This window comes from Rhinolophus hipposideros, assembly GCF_964194185.1.
Source record: "Rhinolophus hipposideros genome assembly, chromosome: 3".
Classification (NCBI taxonomy): Eukaryota; Metazoa; Chordata; class Mammalia; order Chiroptera; family Rhinolophidae; genus Rhinolophus; species Rhinolophus hipposideros.
The window spans coordinates 74,489,840-74,515,434 of NC_138049.1; the positions used below are offsets into that span (position 1 = coordinate 74,489,840).

At 35.8% G+C, this 25,595-nt stretch overlaps 1 protein-coding gene across 2 annotated transcripts in view; it reads right to left on the reverse strand.

Moving 5' to 3' along the window:
* KCNQ5 (potassium voltage-gated channel subfamily Q member 5) overlaps nt 1-25,595 on the reverse strand; it is a 534,612-nt gene that overhangs the window by 174,670 nt on the left and 334,347 nt on the right. For both annotated transcript variants that reach the window (XM_081041006.1, XM_081041007.1), the window contains exon 2: nt 6,959-7,049. In XM_081041006.1, coding sequence (XP_080897132.1) covers nt 6,959-7,049 — 91 coding nt within the window. The remainder of the gene's footprint in view (nt 1-6,958; nt 7,050-25,595) is intronic.

Below are 25,595 nucleotides of genomic sequence, written 5' to 3' on the forward strand. Positions count from 1 at the left end.
ACTAAAAATAAGTGGGTTTGTGAACACATACTATGTGCTCAGTGTGTACCACTGAGTCATTGTAGTTAAATGAACACATCTGTGCTGAAAGCTGCCCTAACTAATAGTATTCGTGGTGAGAAAACTCTTGCAAAGATACTTGCTTTCTTTTACAAAATTATGATGCTTTCTCAAATAAAGCATTTTTAAATATTCCATGGTCCACCTGGACTCATGTCTCTATTAGGCCCCCATTATACATGGAAGAGCCAGTGATTATAATATCGTCTAGCTTTCTCTGTGCTGGGAACAGTTCTAAGCACTGAAATTTAACTAAATCTTCACAACAGATTCATGAAGTAGGGTATTTTTATGCACTTTTAACAGATGGGAAAACTAAGACACAGATAATTGATTTCCCCAAGTCACACAGCTGAAAAGTGGTAGAAATGGAATTTGAACTCATGGTGCCAATCACATTCTTAAGTCTATGCTTCTGTGGCGAGAACTAGGGGAACATGGTATATAGTTAAAACCCCAGTTCATACAACTGAGAAGAATAAAAGAGTAAATCAGTACACGCACCCATCTGGCTTGGAGCAGAGCCAAGTAAGTGACAACTTTACAAGTAGCACTGGGAGTGTAATTCTGCATGAGTATGATGAGAGCCTCCCCTTGGGGTGGGAGATGGAAACCTGATGACCCCATTTGGGCCCCAGGACATGAGCAAGTACAAGTTCAAAGCAATGGCCTACACCTACTATGCCGGTGCCCTCAAGGAAACAGGTAGGTAGAAGTGTGAGTGTCAGAGGTTCCTGAGCACTTTGTCCAGGGTCCAGTTTGCCTGTAGTGAGCTCCTTGTCAGAAGTGTGAGGGGCATTTGTTTGCACAAAAATAGAATTAGAGTTAAAATATATGAACATCTTTTAATATGTTTAAAAAAACGGGAGAGAGTTATGAAAAAAATATACAATTGCGATATATGATTTATATATAATTCTTCTAAATTTACTCTTTTGATGTTTTACTTGTGACCAAAAGTGCACAAAGTGACTTTACTATAAATTGTTGCAAACATTTTAAAAGCCATTCCTGTTACTATTTGGATGGCAATTCTTTAGTTATGTTCTATCTTGGGAACTAAAAACACTGCTAGTCAGAATTGTGTTCTATGAATTCTGCTTGAGTAGAAGTTCACAGGATAGACAGACTTTGAAATCAGTCGATCTCAAATGTGCATATTAAAAGAATAAATAAGATATTCCCTAAATCATTAGATTTCTCTTGTTTTTTCCAATGTTCCACAACTGTTTTTAATTTTCTGATATACTATGTTAACTAAATATGAAAGAGAATAAAAATGCATGGTTTTCTAGTTTATTAATTACTAAAAAAGGAAAAGCCTGTATTTGAATCGTTGTGTCCAAATAAAACATAGTCTGGGGAGAAAACATTAATAAAGAATAACATCAGTAAAATCTTAGACTTGCAACATAGTCTGCATGTTTCTATGTAGGTTTTAAGAATACACTTTGGGTTAAAACATACCCTGACAACTTATCACACATAGTACAAAATTAGGAGGATAGCTAAATCCTGTAGCAATACCTCTCTGAGAAATCTATCTACACAACTATGTTGAAAACAGAGGCCTCATTTACATAAAAGGACAAAATCCAAAGTCATTCAACACTGAAAGACAATGTTTGAATGGTTAACAGGTACATGAAAAGGTGCTCAACAGCATTATCATCAAGAAAATACAAATCAAAACCACAATGAAATATCACCTCACACTTGATTGAATGACGATTATCAAAAAGATAAGAGATAGCAAATACTAGTATGTGGAAAAAAGGGAACCCTTTTGCACTGGTGGCGGGAATGTATGCAGCGGGATCAAAAATATGGTCAATGACGCTGGGTGCCATCCCATGGGAAGGCAAGGGGGTATATTCGATACGGAAAGTGGCACATCAAACCGTAGTAACAATGTGTGACAAGTTTCAAATTGTTCAGTGCAGTCAGAAGGTGTGTTTTAAAGTGTGCCCTAAATCATCCGCCATCATGACAACGCTCTGTGTCACACATCGCTTCTGGTACATGGCAATTTCTGTCAAATAAAAACATTACAGTGTGTCCTCATCCACCTTATTCAGTGGATCTGGCACCATGCGACTTCTGGCTCTTCCCCAAAGTCAAAATGATTCAGGACATTGAGGCAGCCATAACAGCACAAACTAAAGACACTCACGAAAGAGGACTTCCAGAACTGCTTCAGAAAGTGGCAATAATGATGGAATAAGTGTATGCGAAGTGAGGGGGAATACCTTGAGGGGGATTATTGGCAATGTGTCTTTTACTGTAATGAATTTTAAAAAAAATTTAAACATTCACCAAATTGTTTAATCACACCTCATAAATTGGTACATCTGCTATGGAAAACAGTATGGAGTTTCCTCAAAAATTAAAAATAGAACTACCTTATGATCCAGCAACCCCACTTCTGGGTATATACTTAAAGGAAATGAAATCAGGATCTCAAAGAGATATCAGCATGCTCATTGTCATTTCAGCATTATTCACAATTGTCAAGACATGGAAATAACCTAAGTGTCCATTGATGGACAAACGGATAAAAAAAAAAACCCTGCGAGATATACATATATATATGTATATCTCGCAGGGTTTTTTTTAATCTATATATATATTAGAGTATTATTCAGCCATAAAAAGAAGCTATCTTGCCATATATGACAACATGTATGGACCTTGAGGGTATTATGCTAAGTAAAATAAGTCAGACAGAGAAAGACAAATACTGTATGATCTCATTTATTATATGTAGTATCTAAAATAATAACAGAAAAGTAAACTCATAGTAACAGAGAGAAGATTGTTAGTTGCAGTGGTGGGACATAAGGGAAATGGGTGAAGGTGGTCAAAGGAAACAAGCTTCCAGTTATAAAACAAATATGTAAGTTCTGACACTCTGATGTATAGCATGGTATTTATAGTTAACAATACTGTATTGTATACTTGAAAGTTGCTAAGAGAGTAGATCTTAAAAATTCTAAACACACATACATACACATACACACACACACAACTATGTGAGGTGAAGAAGTATTAACTGACTTTATTGTGGTAATCATTTTGCACTATATGAGGTCTGACAATTAAGTTCACAAACTTGTTGCAACGATGTTGCTAACCTTTTTTTGATATCAGAGGAATTATTCATTATGAATTTGTACCAACTAGACCACCTTCTTACGCCAGTTAACCAAGTTTGCTATTTGGAAGTGCTGAAAAGGCTGCGTGAAAAAGTTAAGTGACTTGAACTTTTCACTAACTATTCATGGCTCTTGCATTACGACAATGCACCAGCTCACACGGCACTGTCTGTGAGGGAGTTTTTAGCCAGTAAACAAATAACTGTATTGGAACACCCTCCCTACTCACCTGATCTGGCCCCCAATGACTTCTTTCTTTATCCGAAGATAAAGAAAATATTGAAAGAAAGACATTTTGATGACATTCAGGACACCAAGGGTAATACGATGAGAGCTCTGATGACCATTCCAGAAAAAGAGTTCCAAAATTGCTTTGAAGAGTGGACTAAGTACTGGCGTCAGTGCATAGGTTACCAAGAGGAGTACTTCGAAGGTGACCGTAATGATATTCAGCAATGAGGTATGTAGCACCTCATTGCTACATACCTCATTGGTATGCATGACAATATCTATAGTTTTATCTACTCAAATTCACCCTAGTTATTAAACTCTGATCAATTGTTCATTGCTCAGGAAGTTTTAAAAATCAAGATATTAATCAGCTTTGCATTTTTTTGGGCCATTTAGAAATTCATTAGCAATGAGTGAATTTGTTTGAGAGATATGGAGGAGGTAAATCTAACATTTTGTGGGATTCCTCTTGCTTGACTTACTCATAATATATATCATTGGTCATGCAGTGGATCCGGTTTCTTTGTGTTCCCAAGTCTAAAAATCAGGTTTATATTTTCACTCTAAAAGTCCTAGTTGTAGTTCTGTATATGGACCTAAAAGGCAGCTGTGTCTTAGACCTTGGGCCTAGAACATTTGTTTTTATCAAAGGGGCACATGAGGCTAAAAGCCCACTTGTGACCCAAATGGAAACCTTTTAAATGAAACAAATCCCCACTGTGCTCTTTGGTTTATCTGCTCTCTACCTTGGGTTTTGAAAGGGTAACACTAACATTGGTGATATACAGCTGAGCACAATTTGTATGGAAATAAATTGGGATAGATTTGTTCCAGGCTGAAAAATAATTTCTCCCTGGACAGATACATACAAAAAAAGAAAGAAAAAAAAAAGGAAAAAAGAAAAAAAAGAGGAAACTAGACCACCTTCTTACACCATATACAAAAATAAACTCAAAATAGATTAAAGACTTAAATGTAAGACCGAAAACCATAGGACTCCTAGAAGAAAATATAGAAAGTAAACTCTCAGACATTACCCTTAGTAATATTTTTACAGATTGGGCAAGGGAAACAAAAGAAAAAATAAACAAGTGGAACTACATCAAACTAAGAAGTTTTTTCACAGCAAAGGAAACCATCAGCAAATCAAAACAGTATCTTACCAAAAGGGAGAAGATATTTGCCAATGATACCTCTGATAAGAGGTTAACATCCAACATTTATAAAAAAATTCATACAACTCAACACCAGAAAAACCAAACAATCCAATTGAAAAATGGGCAGAAGACATGAATAGACATTTCTCTAAAGAGGACATACAGATGACCAATAGACATATGAAAAGATGCTCAACATCACTAATCATTAGAAAAATGCAAATAGAAACCATAATGAAATAACACTTCACTCCTGTCAGAATACTCACCATCAATAAATCAACAAATCACAAGTGTTGGTGAGGATGTGGAGAAAAGGGTCCCCTTGTGCACTGTTGGTGAGATTGCAAATTGGTACAGCCAATTTATTGGAGGAACAATACAGAGGTTCCTCAAAGAACTAAAAATAGAACTACCAGGAGCATTCTACTCCTGGGCATTTATCCAAAGAAATCCAAAACACTAATTTGAAAAAAAAAAAAAAAAGCACTCCTATGTTTATTGCAGCACTATTCACAATAGTCAAGATATGGAAACAAACGAAATGTCCATTAATAGTTGACTAGGTAAAAAAATTGTACTCAATTATATAATGGAGTATTACTTTGCCATAAAAAAGAATAAAATCATACCATTTGCAACAACATGGATGGATGTAGAGGGTATTATATTAAATGAAATAAGTCAGACCAAGAAAGGCAAATACCATATGATCTCACTTACATGTGGAATCTAAAGAACAGAATAAATGAACAAACAAAACAGAAATTGACTCATAGATACAGAGAATAAACTGATGGTTGCTAGATGGGAGGGAAGTTGGGTGATGGGAGAAGGTGAAGAGATTAGAACATACAAATTAGTAATCACAAAATAGTCACAGGGATGTGAAATACAGTATGGGGAATATAGTCAATAATGTTGTAAAGACTATGTAGGGTGTCAGACGGGTACTGGTCTTATCAAGGGGATCACTTCACAAATTATATAAATGCCTAACCATTGCACTGTACACCTGCAACTAATATAAAATAATATTGAATGTCAACAATTAAATATATACTTAATTATATATATATATGGTCACGGATGTGAAGTACAGCACAGGGAATATAGTCAATGGTATAGTAACAGCTATATATGACGTTAGATGAGTAGTAGACAGGGAAGAGGGTTATCACTTTGTGAGGGGTGTAAATGTCTAATCATTATGTTGTTTTGTACACCTGAAACTATTAAAAACAAATGATTTTCCCTTGATGTAAGACTGAGACTTGAAGTCTTGGTAATATCAAGTACAAACTAGCCATCTGAAAGCACAGGTTGACAAGCAGCTCCCCTCCACTTAGGTTATATGAGTTGACATCTTTGTTTCCACCTTCAAGGTAAGAATAATTTTCTTATAGTAAATGCTTATTGCTGGACACAACCCATCTCTGTTTATTAGGGCACACAGCCATCTTACTCCATCCCCCCTTTCGCTGTCTTCCTTTTGTAGTTCACCAGGTTTCACAGCAGAAGTGAATTCCAGTTTAGAGTTCATTCAGCAGTTCTGCAGCTGTCAAGTCTGATATTTTTGGACTAAGTCAGTGGGTCAAAATAGATGTAAATGAACCAAACTTTCAATCAGATGTGATTTGAGTACACAGTGCTATAGTTTAGTGTAATAGAAAGTAGAAGAGCTTAAAAAGCCCAGAATAAATCAGAATAAAATACCTTGGGGTCTTTTTCCATTTTAAAATGAATTAAGCAATTCTGTGTGGTTGAGGATTGACAGCAAAATGTAGAATTCCTCACCAGGTAACTGTATTAGCAACAAAACTCATAATGCAGCCTGTTGGTTGAAAGCAGCATGAAGGAGTCTTCTGTTTTTTCTTTTTTCTTCTTTTTTTTTTTTTTGTAATGAGGTGCTATATTCTCATAGTTCTTGGCCAATTATACTTAGCAACTGCCAAATTGTGGTTATTGGAAAAATGCTCTCTATTCTGTAACTTTTAGTACTATAATGAGAGACCTCATGGACATTGATTCTTTTTATAATTGGTTTATTACCATAGGTGAACATCATTAAAACTACTTCCAAGTATGGCCTTCTATTTATGCTGTCACTATAGCAAAAGAAATTGCTATGTAATAGCTATCCTGAATATTTTTATATATTCCTGAGGAGTGACTAAAAGTTAAAATGGTGGGCAAATGTTTCAGTAATCTTTCAAACTTTTATGCTTCACAGTAACTCTCTTTTGTTTCTAGATAGAACATTTTTTTGTAGGATATAATGCAGTGCATAAATTTATAGACAGTTATTATATTACATAAACTTTATGTACATTTTTGTTCATATGTTTCACTTACCAGAATCAAGAGGCAACTTGAGGCCAACTTTGTGTGCTCAGGGATGGTAGAGAACACTGATAAAATCAAGCAACCGAAGACAAGAAGAAAGCTGCAAAACAACAAAAAAGAAAAATCTGATGAGAACCTTGACTTATCATGGCAGACTTAATTTCATCTTTCTAATGAATAAAGCACGAGATTCATTTGAATTGGCATTGATTAAATCATAGAAGCCTTGGAAAGGACTAGCTATTTTGAATTAAAAAATACAATGGGATGTATGGTGAAATTTGGGTCCTTTGCAGCTTTATTAGTGAAGGGAAGGTTTTTTTTTTTTTTTTTTTTTTTTTTTTTTTGTGTGTGTGTGTGTGTGTGTGTGTGTGTGTGTGTGTGTGTGGTATGCTGTATTGAAATGTCTACACCTATATAGGAAGTACATGCTACAGCCACTCCCCTTTCAAAGAAGCAGAATCTGCCTCACGTTTAGCAGTTTTGGTGAACCATCAAGTGTTCGAAGTGGTTGTTACTAAGTCACTGGCTCATTTTTGATATTGCTGATGGATTCTTGTTTGCCATTTATTTACAATCACCATAAGAATAGAAAACAAAGGGAATGATTTCTTCTGATACTCATGTGCTTTTCATTCCCTTACAGTCAAACAACTATAGAAAGGACCCCTCAGCTCTGTCTGTTCATACACAATGATAGGGAGAGGAAGTCAGGAGCAGTGTTTTCTACCAATCCATCCACAGACAATGTTATTCCTAGAAATATGGAACTTCTGAGGTCCAGAAGGGGAGCCAAGTTTCCAAGGAAATGTCTAATAAAAAGGGAAGGCTCTGTTTTAAAGTGGAAGTTACTTATCCTAAAATGCAAGATTAAAAACTAAAATAAAAGCCAAAACAACAATACCTGAACTACTTGTTCCAGGCCATATTTTTTACTTTTACTCATATCTGAGAAGCTCAGACAATAATCTCCCTAAAATACCAGTTTCCATGATCTTCAGTATGGCAGTGGAGTCAGTGCCTCCCTCCTCTTAGCTTGCTTTGACGAGTCTTAGAAGCCTTTCTACTGCAGTTGACTATGAGCTTCTAAGGGCCTATAACCAGGGATTGCCAAATTATAGCCATGGGAACAAATCTAGCCCCTAATGCCTGTTTTTATAAATAAAGTTTTATTGGCACACAGCCACACCCATTCATTTATGCCTTGTCTATGGCCGCTTTCATGCTACAACTGCAGAATAAGTAGTTTGACAGAAACAGTATGGTGGTGTACAAGACTAAAATATTTCCCCTCTGGCCCTTTAGAGAAAGTTTGACAACTCCTAACTGATACCATGTACTCCTTATTTCTCTATATCTATCCCAACACAGAACCAGAGTGGAAGTTCATAACTGCTTATGTTCTATATGCTGATAACAATTGCTAACATTCACAGAGGGTTTCCTATAATCTGGACACAGGACTAAGCTCCTTTCACATGCACTATCCACATTATCCTCACAAATTTATAGAATAGAAATATCATTATTTCCATTTTACAGCTATGAATACTAAGCATTAAGGAAAATCTGTAACTCATCCAAGGCTATGTAGCAGAAAGACGGTTCACGCACTTTCTGTCCCGAGCTGTCTGTCCTGTCAGTGTTGCTGAAAGAGCATCATAGATGAGAATGGCAATAACATTCTTGGCTCAGCAAGATTTGGGGGGATATTTCTCTATCTCTTCAAACTGAGAAGTAGTTTTCATTCCAAACAGAAGTCTCCAAGGGAAAGAAGTCCACTATTAAAACGTACCTAGTACACAATGTTAATAACCACTCATTATAGTTTTGACTCATGCGTATAATGATTCAAGATACTTTAGATTATACTTTAAATTGGCCCTAATGGACTGGAAATTATCAACAAGAAATCAAATTCCATAATTTCTCTTTGTACCTTTATGACTTGCAAATTACTAATGAGAAGATGAAATTAAGGGATCACTCAGGTAGTTGGGAGGATGACACTGCAGCAAATAAAGACAGTGACACATATTTCTCCTCTGGTGAGTGTGTGTTATCTAGATATGCCCACGGGTCCAGACTTAGCAGAAAACATTAGGGAAAGCAAGCAGGGGATTATTTAATCACTAAGACACCTTCTTCCTCCAAAAGCATCCCGGTGGTAGCTTCGTGACCTCTACATCTGTATTTAAAACAGATCTATATCACGAGTCCTTCTGCTTGTTCCTTCTTCATTAAACTTCATGTCACTGCTCTGCTCATTTTCTTCCTTGAGCTGACGTTACTTTCCTTTCTAACAAGAGTAGTTTCTGAACTAGAATTCTGTTATTGCTATAGGGCCCCATCTGAAGATTGCAAGCCAAAGACCTCCAATGCTCTGGCTGCTCAAGGGGCTATGGATGGACTAATACATTCATTAATTTATTCCTTCCTTCCTTCCTTCTTTCCTTCCTTCCTTCCTTCCTTCCTTCCTTCCTTCCTTCCTTCCTTCCTTCCTTCCTTCCTTCCTTCCTTCCTTCCCTTAACCATTCATCCATTTATCCAGTCAGCAAATGATGATGTATATAATACTCTGCTGAGCCATGGGGATATAAAAATAAACAAGACCATTTTCTTTTTTTTTGCATTCAGAGTTTAGGGTATGTTGAGGGATACAGAGTACTAAACAGATGTAAAAAGAAAATGATGATTTCAAAGATAGGGAAAATACAGGGGACAACAGAAGCACACAGGAAAGGAGGGATTAGGCAGGACTGGTTATGCTTAGCTTGTGGAGTCAAGTGAAAAGTGAAAATGCAGGGACTTTTGTTAAAAATTATTAAGAATTTCAAACTGTACAGATACATAAAGGAAAATAAAAAGAATCTGGATTACCTTCTTACGCCATATACAAGAATAAACTCAAAATGGATTAAAAACTTTAATGTAAGGCCCCAAACCATAAAACCCCTAGAAGAAAATATAAGAACTAAACTTTCAGACATTATTACCTTTAGTAATATTTTAGTAAAGGTATATCTCCACAGGCAAGGGAAACAAAAGAAAAAATAAACAAATGGAACTACATTAAATCAAAAAGTTTTTTTCACAGCAAAGGAAACCAACAAAATTATCCTACTGAATGGGAGAAGACATTTGCCAATGATACATTTGATAAGGGGTTAATATCCAACATTTATAAAAAATTCATAAAACTCAACACCGAAAAAAACAATCAATTAAAAAATGGGCAGAGGACTTAAATAGACATTTCTCCAAAGAGGACATACAAATGGCCAATAGACATACAAAAACATGTCCAATGTCACTAATCCTTAGAGAAATGCAAATAAGAACTACAATGAGATATCACCTCACACCTGTCAGAATGGCCATCATCAATAAATCAACAAATAACCAGTGTTGGCCAGGATGTGTAAAAAAGGGAACCCTTGTGCACTGTTGTGGGATTGCAAATTGGTGCAGCCACTGAGAAAAATAGTATGAAGTTTCCTGAAAAAATTAAAAATAGAACTGCCTTATAACCCAGCAATTCCACTCCCGGGTATTTATCCAAAGAAATCCAAAACACTAATTTGAGAAGATATATACCCTTATGTTTATCACAGCACTATTCACAATAGCCAAGATAATGGACAAAACTGAAATGTCCTTCAATAGACAATTGGATAAAGAAATTGTGGTACATTTATACAATGGAATATTACTCTGCCATAAAGAAGAATGAAATCTTACCATTTGCAACAACATGGATGGACCTAGAAGGCATTATGCTAAGTGAAATAAGTCAGACTGAGAAAGATAAATACCATATGATCTCACTTATATGTGGAATCTAAAGAACAGAATCAGTGAACAAACAAAACAAAATAGTCTCATAGATACAGAGAACAAACTTATGATCGATAGATGAGAGAGGGTTTGCGGGGATGAGTGAGCAAGGTGAAGGGATTAGGAAGTACAAATTGGTAGTCACAAAATAATATGGGGATGTGAAACACAGTATGGGAAATATAGCCAATAACGTTGTAAAAACCATGTATAGTGTCAAATCGATACTAGATTTGTTGGGGGATCACTTAATAAATTATATAAATGTCTAACCACTATGTTGTACACCTGCAACTAATATAAAATAATATTGAATATCAACTATAATTTAAAAATATATAGTCATAGAATGTAAAGTACAATATAGAGAATATAGTCAATGGTATCATAATAACTATGTATGGTATCAGATGGGTAGTAGACTTGGGGTTATCACTGTGAGGTGTGTAAATGTCTAATAATTATGTTGTTTTGTACACCTAAAACTAATAATAAAAAATTAATAAGAATTTCAAGATGGTGACAGCAAAACAGGACACTAAGTTTGACTGTAGAATTGGGTGAGATAGGTGGCTGAATTGGGAGTCTGGGGCCATGATCAAGGGAGAGGCTTGCATGGCAGGGTCTGTCTTTAGTTTAATAGAGTTGCACTCTGGGAAAATCAAGTAGGCAGCAGTGTGTGTTAGGATGTATTTGAATAGTTGAGTAGCCGGGACAAGAGTAATGGCAATCTAAGTTAGGTTGAAAGTAATTGGTAGAAATGAGAATGGAATAAAGAGGAAGATATATAGGAATCTCTGACTTTTATAATTATAAATGCCAGATATAAATAAAATATAAAATTAAATAAATAAAATAAATAAAAATATAAAATTAAATAAATTAAATAAATATAAAATTAAATAATAATAAATAAAATATAAAATATAAAAATAAAATTATAAACAAAATACAGGAATTCTCTGCCTTTTATAATTATTAGATTAGTTCGTAAAGTTTGGGAAGGGGGTATGGTGGCTAAAAATTCTGAAGGTTCCATATATAGTTGTTGGTGATACATCTAACATCAAGGGGAAACTGATTTTGAAAAGGAGAGGACAAATCCAATTTTAGATATCCACATAGATTGTGCAATTAAATTTTGGGCACAAAGTCTGGTGGGAGATATGGAAGTACTTTCTTCCTAAAGGAAGTGAATGTATGGAACATGGTATCCTGAGAAAAGTGCTGACCAAGTATAGAAGGTTTAGGTAAATAAGCATAAAGGGTATTTAGGGAACATTTCCTGATCTTGGAGAATGACATCATGGAGAGCAACGAACACATTTTGCTATGAATTAGCTCTTGGTAGCATTGTCAGAGACAGACTCTCTGGCTAGGGAAAGCACTGAACTGACACAGAATCACCCCTCTGTGGTGACAGTGGCCAGACCTGAGACTCATTGGTGGTGACATAGTGCACTGCTGGGGTTTGAGCATGGCACTGTTAATGTCATTGCTTGTGTGGGTCCCGCACACGTGTGTATACTGATGACTAACCACTACTCCGCCCCTCTCTCTACTGGTTGAATAAAAGTGGGAGTAGTGGCAAGAGTCATTGGGTGCAGAGTGCCTTAATCTAGGCTCCATGGGCCTCCAAGGGATCTGTGGATAGAATTTAGGTGGGGGGCTATGAATGTAGATGGAAAAAAATTGCATATGTATTTGTAACCATGGCAACAAATCATGACGGTATTGGCAGTACTTGTGACTTTGTCACTCATAGAAATTATAGATATTTTCATATCTCATTTTACAGTTGTAGATGAAACTTGAATACTGATTTTGCTCATCACTATTTTAGGATTATGGTAGATAGCAGACTCACTGTTGGGGGTTGTTTTTCTAATGCATTAATAGAGAAGCATGTGTATTACTATATCAGAAACTTGTTCAATATTTTAATAATAACATTTCTATATAATTTTTCTTTTGTAATCACATGTATTTGATGCATTTTAAAACATTATTCTGAGGAATGGTTCATAGCTTTCATCAGACTGAAGAATCCATGGCACACAAAAAAGTTTAGATGCCTGTGGTGGGGGATTAGGAAGGCAGGAGCTTGGAATGAAAAGTGGCCCATTTTGGCATGGGTCATCAAGTTACTCATATAAGTTTTAAGATCAGTTTGAAAAAAATATGGGTATTTTTTCTTTTACATTAATCCTGAGATAGCATAAGATCCATATTCCTTCAAAATTAACCTATAACCTCTATTGGCCTTTATTTTACCTGAAGCAGTCATTTATATTTTATTTCTGAGGAAATTCATTTTGATGCAGACCTTTTGTCCAAAACTTCTTATTAAATGGTGCTGATTATTGTAAGAGGAGAAGGGCATTTATGATAAAAAATATCATCAGTTCAAAGGCCTCTATGTTTATTCAAGAAAACCACGATCAGCTTTTCTTGTAGGTTAATTAAGAATCAATTTGTCAGATTTAATTTGATAAAAAGCTTTACTTGGAAATATCATGGGTGCTTGTGGAGCAGAAGATATCCAGCTTCCAAAGCTCAGGCTTCAAGCACAGATTTATTTAACAAGAATTAAAATGATATAAAAACAAAGCATTCAGAAAAGCTTTTCTGATCTTTTGTCAAATGAACCATGGTAACTTCCACAATGTCATTGACATATACACAACTCCCAGCCACTCAGAAGCAATTATGGATAGTGAAGAAAAAAGAAATGGAGCTAGAGTTCAAAGCAGACATCTCAAACAGTTTAGTTCAGTGGAGCAGGCAAATTAATAGCAGAGCTTTGTGGACTGAAACAACCACACATTTACACCTAGAAGGTGCTCTCTGCAAGTATTTTGATGGACTATAAGCTTTCCATGGTCTGACTGTCCAAATAAGAGAACCATTAAGAAAGTTTTGGGAGAGAGGAGATCTTAAATGTCTTAAATGGAATGAAATTACGGGATTAAAATAAAGAATGTTACTAGGAAGTAGATATAGAGTTTTTTAACTAAATTCATTGGGGTGAAATTACTAATCAAGTAAATTACATAGGTTTCAAATGTACAATTCTATAATACATCATCTGTATATTGCATTGTTTTTACCACCCAAAGTCAAATCTCTTTCCATCACCATATATTTCACCCTTTTTACTCTCTCCTACCCCCCAACCTCTGGTAACCACTAAACTGTTGTCTGTGTCAATGAGAGTCTGCCTTTTTTTTTGTCTTTTTCATTTGTTGCTTTCAGTTTCATATCACACATATGAGTGATATCATATGGTTCTCGACTTTCTCTGTCTGATTTATTTCACTTAGCATGATAATCTCAAGATCCATCCATATCGTTGCAAGTGGCAGTCTTTTATCTTTTCTTATGGCAGAGTACTATTCCATTGTATATATTGTATCACATTTTCTTTATCTAATCATCTATTGAAGGACACTTTGGTTGTTTCCATGTCTTAGTCACAGTGAATAATGCTGCAATGAACATGAAGGTTAATATATCTTCACAGATAAATGTTTTCAGATTTTTTTTGGTAGATATCCAGAAGAGGGATTGCTGGGTCATATGGTAATTCTATTCTTAATTTTTTTGAGGAACCTCCATATTGTTTTCCATAGTGGTTGTACTTATTTACATTCCCGCCACCAGTGTATGAGGATTCATTTTTCTCCACAACATCACCAACGAAGACCTGAAACGATAAATTGCATAGAAGAAAACATAGGTACTAAATTTATGGACCTTGGTCTTAGAGAGGATTTTATGAATTTGACATCAAAGGCAAAGGAAGTAAAAGCAAAAATAAATGAATGGGACTCTATCAGACTTAAAAGCTTCTGCACAGCAAAAGAAACCATCAACAAAATAAAGAGGCAACTAACTGAATGGGAGAAGATTTTTGCAAATAAACTTCTAATAAGGGGCTAATATTAAAAATATACAAGGAACTTATACAACTCAACAACAAAAAATCAAACAATCCACTTAAAATATGGGCAGAGGACTGAATAGACATTTCTCCAAAGAGGACATAGAGATGGCCAACAGACATATGAAAAAATGTTCAATATCACTAATTATCAGAGAAATGCCAATAAAAACCACAATGAGATATCACTTCACCCCAGTCAGAATGGCTAGAATCAACAAGACAAAAAATAACAAGTGTTCGAGAGGCTGTGGAGAAAAAGGAAGCCTCATACACTGTTGGTGGGAATGCAGACTGGTGCAGCCGCTATGGAAGGCAGTGTGGAGGTTCCTCAAAAAATTAAGAATAGAATTACCATATGACCCAGCAATCCCTTTCCTGGGTATCCACTCAAAAATTTTGAAAACATTTATCCATAAAGATATATGTGCTCTGGTGTTCATTGCAGTTTTATTTATGGTGACCAAGACATGGAAACAACCAAAGTGTCCTATGATTGATAGATGGATGGATAAAGAAGTTGTGGTATATATACACAATGGAATACTATTCTGCCTTAAGAAAAGATGAAATAGTACCATTTGCGACAATGGAGATGGATTTTGAGATTATTATGTTAGGCGAAATAAGTGAGACAGAAAAAGTCAAGAACCATATGATTTCACTGATATGTGGTATATAAAACTGAAAACAACAAAAGAACAAGACAAACAAATGAATTAACAAAAACTCATAGATACAGACAATAGTTTAGGGGTTACCAGAAGATAAGGGTGGTGGTGGTACATGAAGGTAAAGGGGATCAAATATATGGTGATGGAAGGAGAACTGACTCTGGGTGGTAAACACACAATGATGTTTGTGTGTATAGATGATGTATTACAGAATTGTACACCTGAAACCTATGTAATTTTACTAACAACTGTTACCCCAATAAACTTAAAAAGAAAGTCAGAGAAGATAGAAAAAGCATGGTTTCTGCTTGCACAATGTGTCTGTAAAGGACCATGGCTGATGTAAATGAGCTAGGATAGGGCATGAGAAGGCAAAGTAGTTCAAGGGCCTCTTCTCAGAGCAGTCTCTGGACTTGGCCTAAACACAGACAAAGGGCAGGCTCAGCCTGATTCTCACCCCAGGATAAGAGAAGCATTGTGTTTGAGTTCCCTCTTTAGATGGGGATTATTTTTGAAACATCACTGATAGATGGTTATTCACGGTTCAAGGTTCTCTTTGAACGCTTCCAGCATCCAGAACCCTCCCTGCACTTAAGGCAGCACAGTCCCATTAGAGACCACTCAACTATTGGAAGACGACTTTTCCCCTCTGAATCAAATCTCCTTATCTGGGCCCTTGACTCATTGGTGCTCATTCAGGCTCTGGATCACCGAGGACATATGCTTCCCCCTTCATGTGTTAGTTCAGATATTCGAGGTTGGTTTTATCATGACTTCTCCATGAGTCTTCAGATTAAATATACCAAGCTCAGTTCTTTGTTTACTTTGCATATGAAACAATGTCTAGATTTGTCACTCTCCTTGTCACTGTTCTTTAAGTATACTAAGTTTGTTCCAGCATCCGTCAAAGTTTGACTCAGGCCCATCATTGAATGCCAGTCTAAGCAAAAGATTTAGCATTGAGTCGCCAACATAAAATATCTGCATAGTCAATTCTTGCCAGGAAATCCAAATTCAAAATTTCCACTGCCCAGGTACTCATAAAAGTTTGGTTTCCAAAATAACTGTCTTAAAGATATGCATGTGCTTATTTTCCTGTATCTTACCTAGTGCACCGCAGAGTCTGGAGCAAACCGACCCTTGCCAACCTCTGTAGTTGGACCTCATTACCTTGATTGTTCACTGAATACTTTCATTGAACTGTTTGATTTTTTGCTATTTTCTTTCTTCTTTTTTTAAAAAGGATTTTGTTTATTTAAGTGTGTTTTTCCAGGACCATCAGCTCCAAGTCAAGTAATTGTTTCAATCTAGTTGTGGAGGGCGCAGCTCACTGGCCCATGTGGGAATCAAACCAGCAACCTTGTTGTTAAGAGGACCGAGTTCCAACCAATTGAGCTAACCAACGCCCCATTTTGCTATTTTCTTGAGGAGCAAAAAGCATTCAACTGATTTACTCCATACACTGTATTTGTTCAATAAGTTATCGTGTAAAAAATTTCCCTTAGGATTTTATTGCAAGAAAAATCTTGTAATATGAGGGGCAAATTGGTCGTATTTTTTAAAGGAGGGCACAGCTCACAATAACCCATGGGGGGATCAAGAACCGGCAACCTTGGTGTTATTAGCACCATGCTCTAACCAACTGAGCTAACTGACCACCCCCAAATTGGTCGGTTTTAATGAGTTCATGTTGCTGGGTCTAGGTTTATGGTATAAAGCATCAAAGTATTGGTGGATGAAATTGAAGAACATTTATTAACAAACTTTAATAAAACTTGAAAAATCCAATTGGTGCCAAATGATCTGAGAGAGGAAAATATTCTGAGTGTCATAAAAAGAGTAAAGTAAGGAAGCTGGACTTTATATATTGACAAGCTCAATTACAATTCCATAGGAATATTCCAGGTAGAATATTAAACAAATTATTTCTAATAAATTCCAAGGAACAACTATGACTTCTAGAAAGCAACACAAGCTCACCAAGAGCAAGAAACACTAATCTACGTGTTTCCTATTTTGATACATTTACCAGCTTGTTATATTAGGGGAGTAAAGTGTCCTGATTTCAGCAAATCACTGGAAAGTGCTTTATAATATCCTTGAGAAAAAGAAGGAGAAATTCAGGAAGGATGGTATGACTCTTGGGAGAATTTATACTTGGTGAGAAGTCTCCAGAGACAAGCCACAGTTTTTTGTAAGAAATTTCTGAAGACAAGTGTCTTGAAGACAAGTGAAATCCCATGATCCATCAAGCCAAAACATTATCTGTTGTTTACGAAAAAAAAAAAAAAAAGATGGGGTTTTACTTTATGGAGACAGTGATCTTTTAACATATTTTGTCTTTGTCTTGGCTGCTAGAAAGTTTAGAGGTGAATTTGGGAACCACATTAATAATGGTGCAGATCTTTCTGGTATACATATTAATGGATTAACTTTGTTCCTGACTTCTTAATATTATCCTATCATTATGTTACCTTCCCTACATTATTTCAGTCACAAACATTTACAGGCACTGGGAACTTAGGCATGGTCTCTGCCTAACGGGGTTATAGTTTAGTGGGAAGACAGACCTTTGCTTATTTTTATCCATATGTGTTTTGTTAGCAGCCGCAAGTCCTTTTTGGATGATACAAGTATCTGGTGTATACTTGACTAAATATGAAAGTGACAAAGGTGTGGCTTTTTTTTCTATCACTACTCTTGGAACAGGAGTATTAATGCATCTTAAAGTTGCATTCTTTTTAAAGAAGCAAATGATGCCATTAGCTCAAATTCAACCAAATACATTTCTCTCACATGGATTTCTGAAAAGTTTTAACATTTGTTGGTTTTACATTTTTTTAAATATTAATTTTTATTGATTTATTCCTACCATGAATTACCAATTCCCTATTCCAAGAATCTCCAAAGTCCTACACTTGTCTTCAGTTTTTTTTTTTTTTAAACCCTGTGACTCATCTCTGGAGACTTCTCACCAGGTATTAATCCTCCCAAGAGTCATATCATGCTGCCTGAATTTCTCCTCCTTTTCCTCAAGGATATTATAAAACACTTTCTAATGTTTTGCTGAAATCAAGATATTTTATCTAGTCTATTCCCCTGATACAGCAAACTGGTAAACCTACTGAAATAGGAAATAAGCATAGTTAAATATTTCTTGCTCTTGGAAAACTTGTGTTTTCTAGAAATCATAGTTATTCTTTTGAATTTATTAGAAATAATTTGCTGCATGATGTCATAAAAATGGCGGTGTGAGACGAGCCTCTTGAAAGCTTCCCTGGAATTTAAAACAAATTGAACCAAGGCAACAAGATAGCTCAGAAAGGAAATAAAATACCTCCAGTAAATGAACTTAAAGACATGGAAATATGTGACTTAAATGACAAGATTGCAGTTCTTAAAAAAATCAACGAGATGCAAGAAAATACAGACAGTTTAATGAACTCAGAAACATAATCAAAGAATAAAATGAAATTTAACCAAAGAGGTTGAAATTTTAAAAAAGAACCAAGTAGAATTGCTGGAGATTAAGAACTCAATAGAAGAAATTAAGAATGAAATAGCCAGCTTAGGTAGTAGAGTTGACCAGATGGAGGAAAGAATCAGTGACATCGAAGATAGAAAACTGGAAATGACATGGATGGAAGAAGAGACTTGAGACTTAAAAGAAATGAAAGAACTCTACAACACGTTTTGACTCCATCAGAAAGAGCAATATAAGAATAATGGGCATACCAGAAGGAGAAGAAAGAAAGAAGGGAACAGAGAGTATATTCAAATAAATAGTCCATGAGTACTTCACAAACTCATGGAAAGAACTGGATCCTCGAATCCAAGAAGCAAATAGAACACCTAATTACTTCAACCCCAATAGGCCTCTAAAGCACATTGTATTGAAACTGTCAAAAATTAACGACAAAGAAAGATTCCTCAAGTCAGCCAAGGAAAAGAAGATGGTAACCTACAAAGAAAAGCCCATTAGATTATCATGAGATTTTTCAGCAGAAACTCTACAAGCCAGGAGGAAATGGAATCAAATATTCAAACTATTGAAAGGGAGAAATTATGAGCCGAGAATAATATATCCAGCAAAGGTATCCTTTAGATGTGAAAGAGGAATAAAGACCTTTCCAGACATACAGAAGCTGAGGGAATTTTCTAACACATGACCTGCATTATAAGAAATACTGAAGGAGGCTATTCGACCAGCATAAATAGGGATAATTTGTGACAACCAAACATAAATGGGGGGAGAGAAAAGGCCTGAACCAGAACATGGGAATGGAGAAAGTAAGCATCCAGAAGAAAATAGAATACTCTAAATATGAAATTTTCTTTACATAAACTTAATGGTAACAACTCAAAAAAAAATCCAAAACTGAAACATATAACATAATAAAAGAAGAAACAGAGGGAAAAATCATACAATACCACCACAATGAAGTAACAGACAGCAACAAAAAGGCAAAGAAACAATGGAGACAGAGTCTTACCAGAAAACCAAAGATAGAATGATAGGAAAACCTCACATATCAATAGCCACCCTAAATGTAAATGGACTGAACTCACCAATAAAAAAGCACAGAGTGGCAGACTGGATCAAAAAACTCAACCCAACCATATGCTGTCTCCAAGAGACACATCTCAGCTACAAAAACAAACATAGACTCAAAATGAAGGGTGGAAATTGATACTCCAAGCAAACGGTATTCAGAGACAATCAGGTGTAGCCATACTTATGTCAGATGAAACAGACTTCAGGATAAAAAAGGTAACAAGAGACAAAGATGGACATTTCATAATGATAAAGGGGACTATACAACAAGAAGACATAACAGTCATCAACATTTATGCCCCCAATCAGGGAGCACCAAAATATACCAAGCAACTAGTAACAGAACTAGAGGGAGAAATTGACCAAAACACAATTATAGCGGGGGACCTAAATACATGATTGACAACTATGGATAGATCATCCAAACAGAAAATAAAGAAAGAAATAGCAGCCCTAAATGACACATTAGATGAAGTGGACATAACTGACATTTATAGAACACTTTTTCCTAGAACATCAGACTATACATTTTTTTTTCTAGTGTACATGGAACATTCTCAAGGATAGACCATATATTGGGACATAAAACTAGCCTCAGCAAATTTAAGAAGTTTGAAATCATTCCAAGCATATTCTCTGATCACAAGGCTTTGAAACTGGATATCAACTGCAAAAAGAAAACAGGAAAAACCACAAATATGTGGAGATAAAACAACATACTTTTAAAGAACGACCAGGTCAAAGAAGAAATTAGAGGAGAGATCAAAAGATACATAAAAACAAATGAGAATGAAAATACATCCTACCAAAATTTTTGGGATGCAGTGAAACCAGTTTTAAGAGGGAAATTTATATCATTAGAGGCTTATGTCAAGAAACAAGAAAAATTCCAAATAAATAACTTCATGTTACACCTTAAAGAACTAGAAAAAGAAGAACAAATGAAACCCAAGATCAGCAGAAGAAAGGAAATAATAAAAATTAGAGCAGAACTAAACGAAATAGAGAACAAAAAGACAACAGAAAAATTAATATGACAAAGAGCTGGTTCCTTGAAAAGATTAATAAAATTGACAAACCCTTGGCTAGGCTCACTAAGATAAAAAAAGAAAAGACACTAATAACAAAATTAGAAATGAAAGAGGGGAAGTTATCACAGATGCCAGATAAATACAAAAGATAATTCAAGAATACTATGAAGGACTATATGCCACCAAATCCAATAACCTAGAAGAAATGGACAGGTTCTTAGAAACATGTAGCCTTCCTAGGCTGAATCACGAAGAATTGGAGAATCTAAATAGACCGATCGATCACCAGTAAGGAAATTGAATCAGTCATCTGAAACCTTTGAAAAGCAAAAGTCTGGGACCAGATGGCTTCACTAGTGAATCTACCAAACCTTGAAAGAGGATCTAATACCTGTCCTGCTCAAACTCTTCCAAAAAATTGAAGAAGAGACAGAACTCCCTAACTTATTTTATGAGGCCAACATTACCCTGATACCAAAACCTGGTATGGATAACACAAAAAAAGAAAACTACAGACCAGTATCTCTGATGAATATAGATGCAAAAATCCTAAACAAATCTAGTAAATTGAATGCAACAATACATTAAAAAGATTATTCATCATGACCAAGTGGACTTCATCCCCGGGGCACAAGGATGGTTCAACATACGCAAATCCATCAATGTGATACATCACATAAACAAAATAAAGGAAAAAAAAATCATATAATTATATCAATTGATGCAGAAAAAGCATTTGACAAGATACAACATCTATTTATGATTAAAACACTTAATAAAATAGGCATAGAAGGAAAATACCTTAACATAATAAAGGCCATATATGACAAACCCTCAGTTAATCTCATAATGGTAAAAAACTGAAGTCCTTTGCTCTACAAAGTACTGTCCCCTATCACCTCTGCTTTTCAACATAATGTTGGAAGTCCTCGCCAGAGCAATCAGGCAAGAGAAAGAAATAAAAGGCATCCAAATTGGGAATGAAGAAGTTAAATAGTACAAAAAAATCATCAGATTTGTTTGGAACCACAAAAGACCCTGAATAGCCAAAGCAATCTTAAGAAAAAAGAACAATACTGGAGGTATCACACTCCCTGACTTTACCTTGTACTACAGGGAAACAATAATCAAAACAACATGGTATTCGCAGAAAAACAGACACCCAGACCAATGGAATAGAACTGAGAACCCAGTAATAAACCCACATAAGTATGGACAGATAATTTTTGACAAAGAGGCAAAAAACACACAATGGAGAAAAGACCTCTCCATGGAAAAAGCCTCTTCAATAAATGGTGCTGGGAGAACTGGAAAGCCACGTGCAAAAGAATGAAACTGGACTGCTATCTGTCACCATGTACCAAAATTAATTCAAAATGGATCAAAGGCCTAAGTGTAAGACCTGAAACAATAAACTGCATAGAAGGAAACATAGGTACTAAACTTATGGACTTTAGGTTCAAAGAGCATTTTATGAATTTGGCCCCAAAGGCAAGGGAAGTAAAAGCTAAATTAAATGAATGGGACTATATCAAACTTAAAAGCTTCTGCACAGCAAAAGACAAAATTTTATTGACAAAATAAAGAGGCAACCAACTGAATGGGAGAAGATTTTTGCCAACAGCGCCTCTGATAAGGAGCTAATATCCAAAATATACAAGGAACTCATGAAGCTCAACAACAAAAAAAGAAACAACCCAATTGAAAAATGTGCAGAGGACCTGAAGAGACATTTCTCCAAAGAGGACATACAAGTGGCAAATAGACATATGAAAAAATAAAAACCGCAATAAGATATCACCTCACACCAGTTAGAATGGCTATTATCAACAAGCCAAATAGTAACAAGTGTTGGAGAGGCTGTGGAGAAAAAGGAACCCTCATACACTGTGGAATGCAGATTTGTCAGCCACTATGGAAGGCAGACTTTTTTTTTTATAGTTTTATTTTATTTTATTTTTACATCCCTCACACTGTGAACCCCCCTCCCCCCATCCACCACCACCCCGACCTCACACCGAGCCATCACATTATACACATAAAATTATAGTTGGCATTCATTAATGTCCAGCCTCTGGTGTACAATGCCATGACCAGGCATCCACAGCATCCCTGAGGTGGTCTCCCAAACAGGACACATGTCCATCGGACACCCAACAAAATCCCCAAACACTATTGAATAAGTTCCCCAAAGTAATTCTCAAAAATCCCTGAGGCCATCCTGTGGTCACCAGCCGCCCCCCAATCCCTTCACCCTTCCCCCCATCCCCAACCCCCTCCCCCCCGCCCATCTAACAACTCTCGGTTTTTTGTGTCCCCAAAACTGTTTCTGATTAGTTCATACACATATTCTTTTCTTTAGATTCCGCATATAAGTGAGATCATATGGTACTTGTCTTTCTCTTTCTGACTTATTTCACTTAACGTAATGTTCTCTAGATCCATCCATGTTGTTGCAAATGATAAGATTTCTTTTTTTCTTTATGGCTGCGTAGTACTCCATTGTATAAATGTCCTTTGATAGATGAATGGATAAAGAAGTTGTGGTACAGATACACAATGGAATGGTATTCGGCGGTAAGAAAAGATGAGATAGTACCATTTGTAGCAACATGGATGGATCTTGAGATTATAATGCTAAGCGAAATAAAACAGAAAAAGTAGAGAACCACATAGAACCAAAGAGGACATACAAATGGATAATTATGTTTCTTTATCTACATTTTCTGTCTGTTTCTTTAAAAGGGTGGTGACCTCCTTGAGAAGTGGTCTCAAGATGCAAAAGTTCAGACTTTTCCATTTTTACCCCACCACCCAGTACCTATCACAAGTCTGAGTTCTGTGAAGACACTCAATCTGGATTGAATTGAATGGATCATAGTCTATCAAAATCAAATAAAAAATCTCTGTTTTTTTGGTAGCAGTCAAAAAGCATGTTTTTCATCCTGGTAGCCAGTGTAGGCAGTCGATGGCTGAATGGAATCACTGGGAACGGTTTTGCTGAATAGAAGAAGGTAATAGAACACAATTTCTTAAAGGGCCTGAGGTCTGCAATTTAGAAACCTGTCAGTTAGGTTCTTGTCTTTGGAAATCCACTTTTGTATCTTTTCCAGGCAACATAACAGATTGAAAATCACCATACATTGTTTAGTGACAATGAATTTAAAATAAAAAACAAAACAGTCTTTCCTACTGTCATATAGTCAATACAACCAACAGGAGAACATTCTCTTTATATATATATATATATATATATATATATATATATATATATATATATATATATATATATATATATATATATATTAATTTATTGGGGTGACAATTGTTAATGAAATTACATAATTTCAGGTGTACAATTCTGTATTACATCATCTATAAATCCCATTGTGTGTTCACCACCCAGAGTCAGTTCTTCCATCACCATATATTTGATCCCCCTTACCCTCATCTCCCTCCCCCCACCCCCTTTACCCTATGGTAACCACTAAACTATTGTCTGTGTCTATGAGGTTTTGTTTCTCATTTGTTTGTCTTGTTCTTTTTTTTTTTTTTAATATTCTTGTTAACCTGTTATAATTTCTTCTAAGCAAACAGCACCATCTGGAATTCTTTGTTTATTTTGGTCTCCTCTACTAGAACGTAAGCTACATGAGGACAGGAACTTTGTTTCTCTTATTTGACACTTTGTTCCTAGTAACAAGAATCAGGCCTGGTACAAGTATTGGTATTATTGGTATTACCCTACCATGTACTACCACAGTGTTCTAGATGCTGAAGGTATAGTAGAGAATAAAATAGACAAAAATCTCTGCCTTTACAGAACTTACATTCTAGTAGGCAGGTTGGGTCATAAACAATGTAGATAAATAAAATGTACATGGTATTAGAGAGTGGTAACTCCTAAGAAGGAAAAACAAAAACAAAAGCAAATCTCCACCTACAGCAGAGGAGGATAGGATGCAGACACTGTGGGATTTGAGTTTGGACAGAGTGCCAGGGAAGGTCATACTAAAAAAGTGACATTTATTGAATTGTAAAAGTGAAATCCCATGACCCATCAAACCAAAGCAATAGTGTATTTGGAGTTCAGCCTGAACAGACCTTCCAGCTCTGCTCCCTAAAGGACTGCTTTTATCACGGCAATTCCTTGTTTAAAACTTACAGTTCCTCTCTCTTGCTGTCACATCCAAATGCCTTTGTCTGGTTTTTAGATCCCCACCGGAACAGTAATACCTCATTTTCTCAGAGAGGCCCTCTGGGTAGGCCTGTCTCCTTTCTATTTTCTGCACAATATTATGCTGTAATATAATAATGTGATATATAACGGAATTTCATCCATTGTGTGCTGCTTCCCCTGCCTGCAGCCACAAATCAGCAAGTCACATATCAGCGTGTCCCCACGCTAGACATTTCTGTCCCATTCAGCCTCCTTTCCACATCCCTCATTGCCTTTCCCCTGCAGCTGTTTTAAGGAGTAAATGAGAGGTCAAACTCAGAATTTGTGTTTTAACATAACAAATAAATATATAAATGAGTTAAAAATGTTGAGTATCACATTGACACGTAATTGCTACACGACTTCTACAAGTTTTGATTCACATGT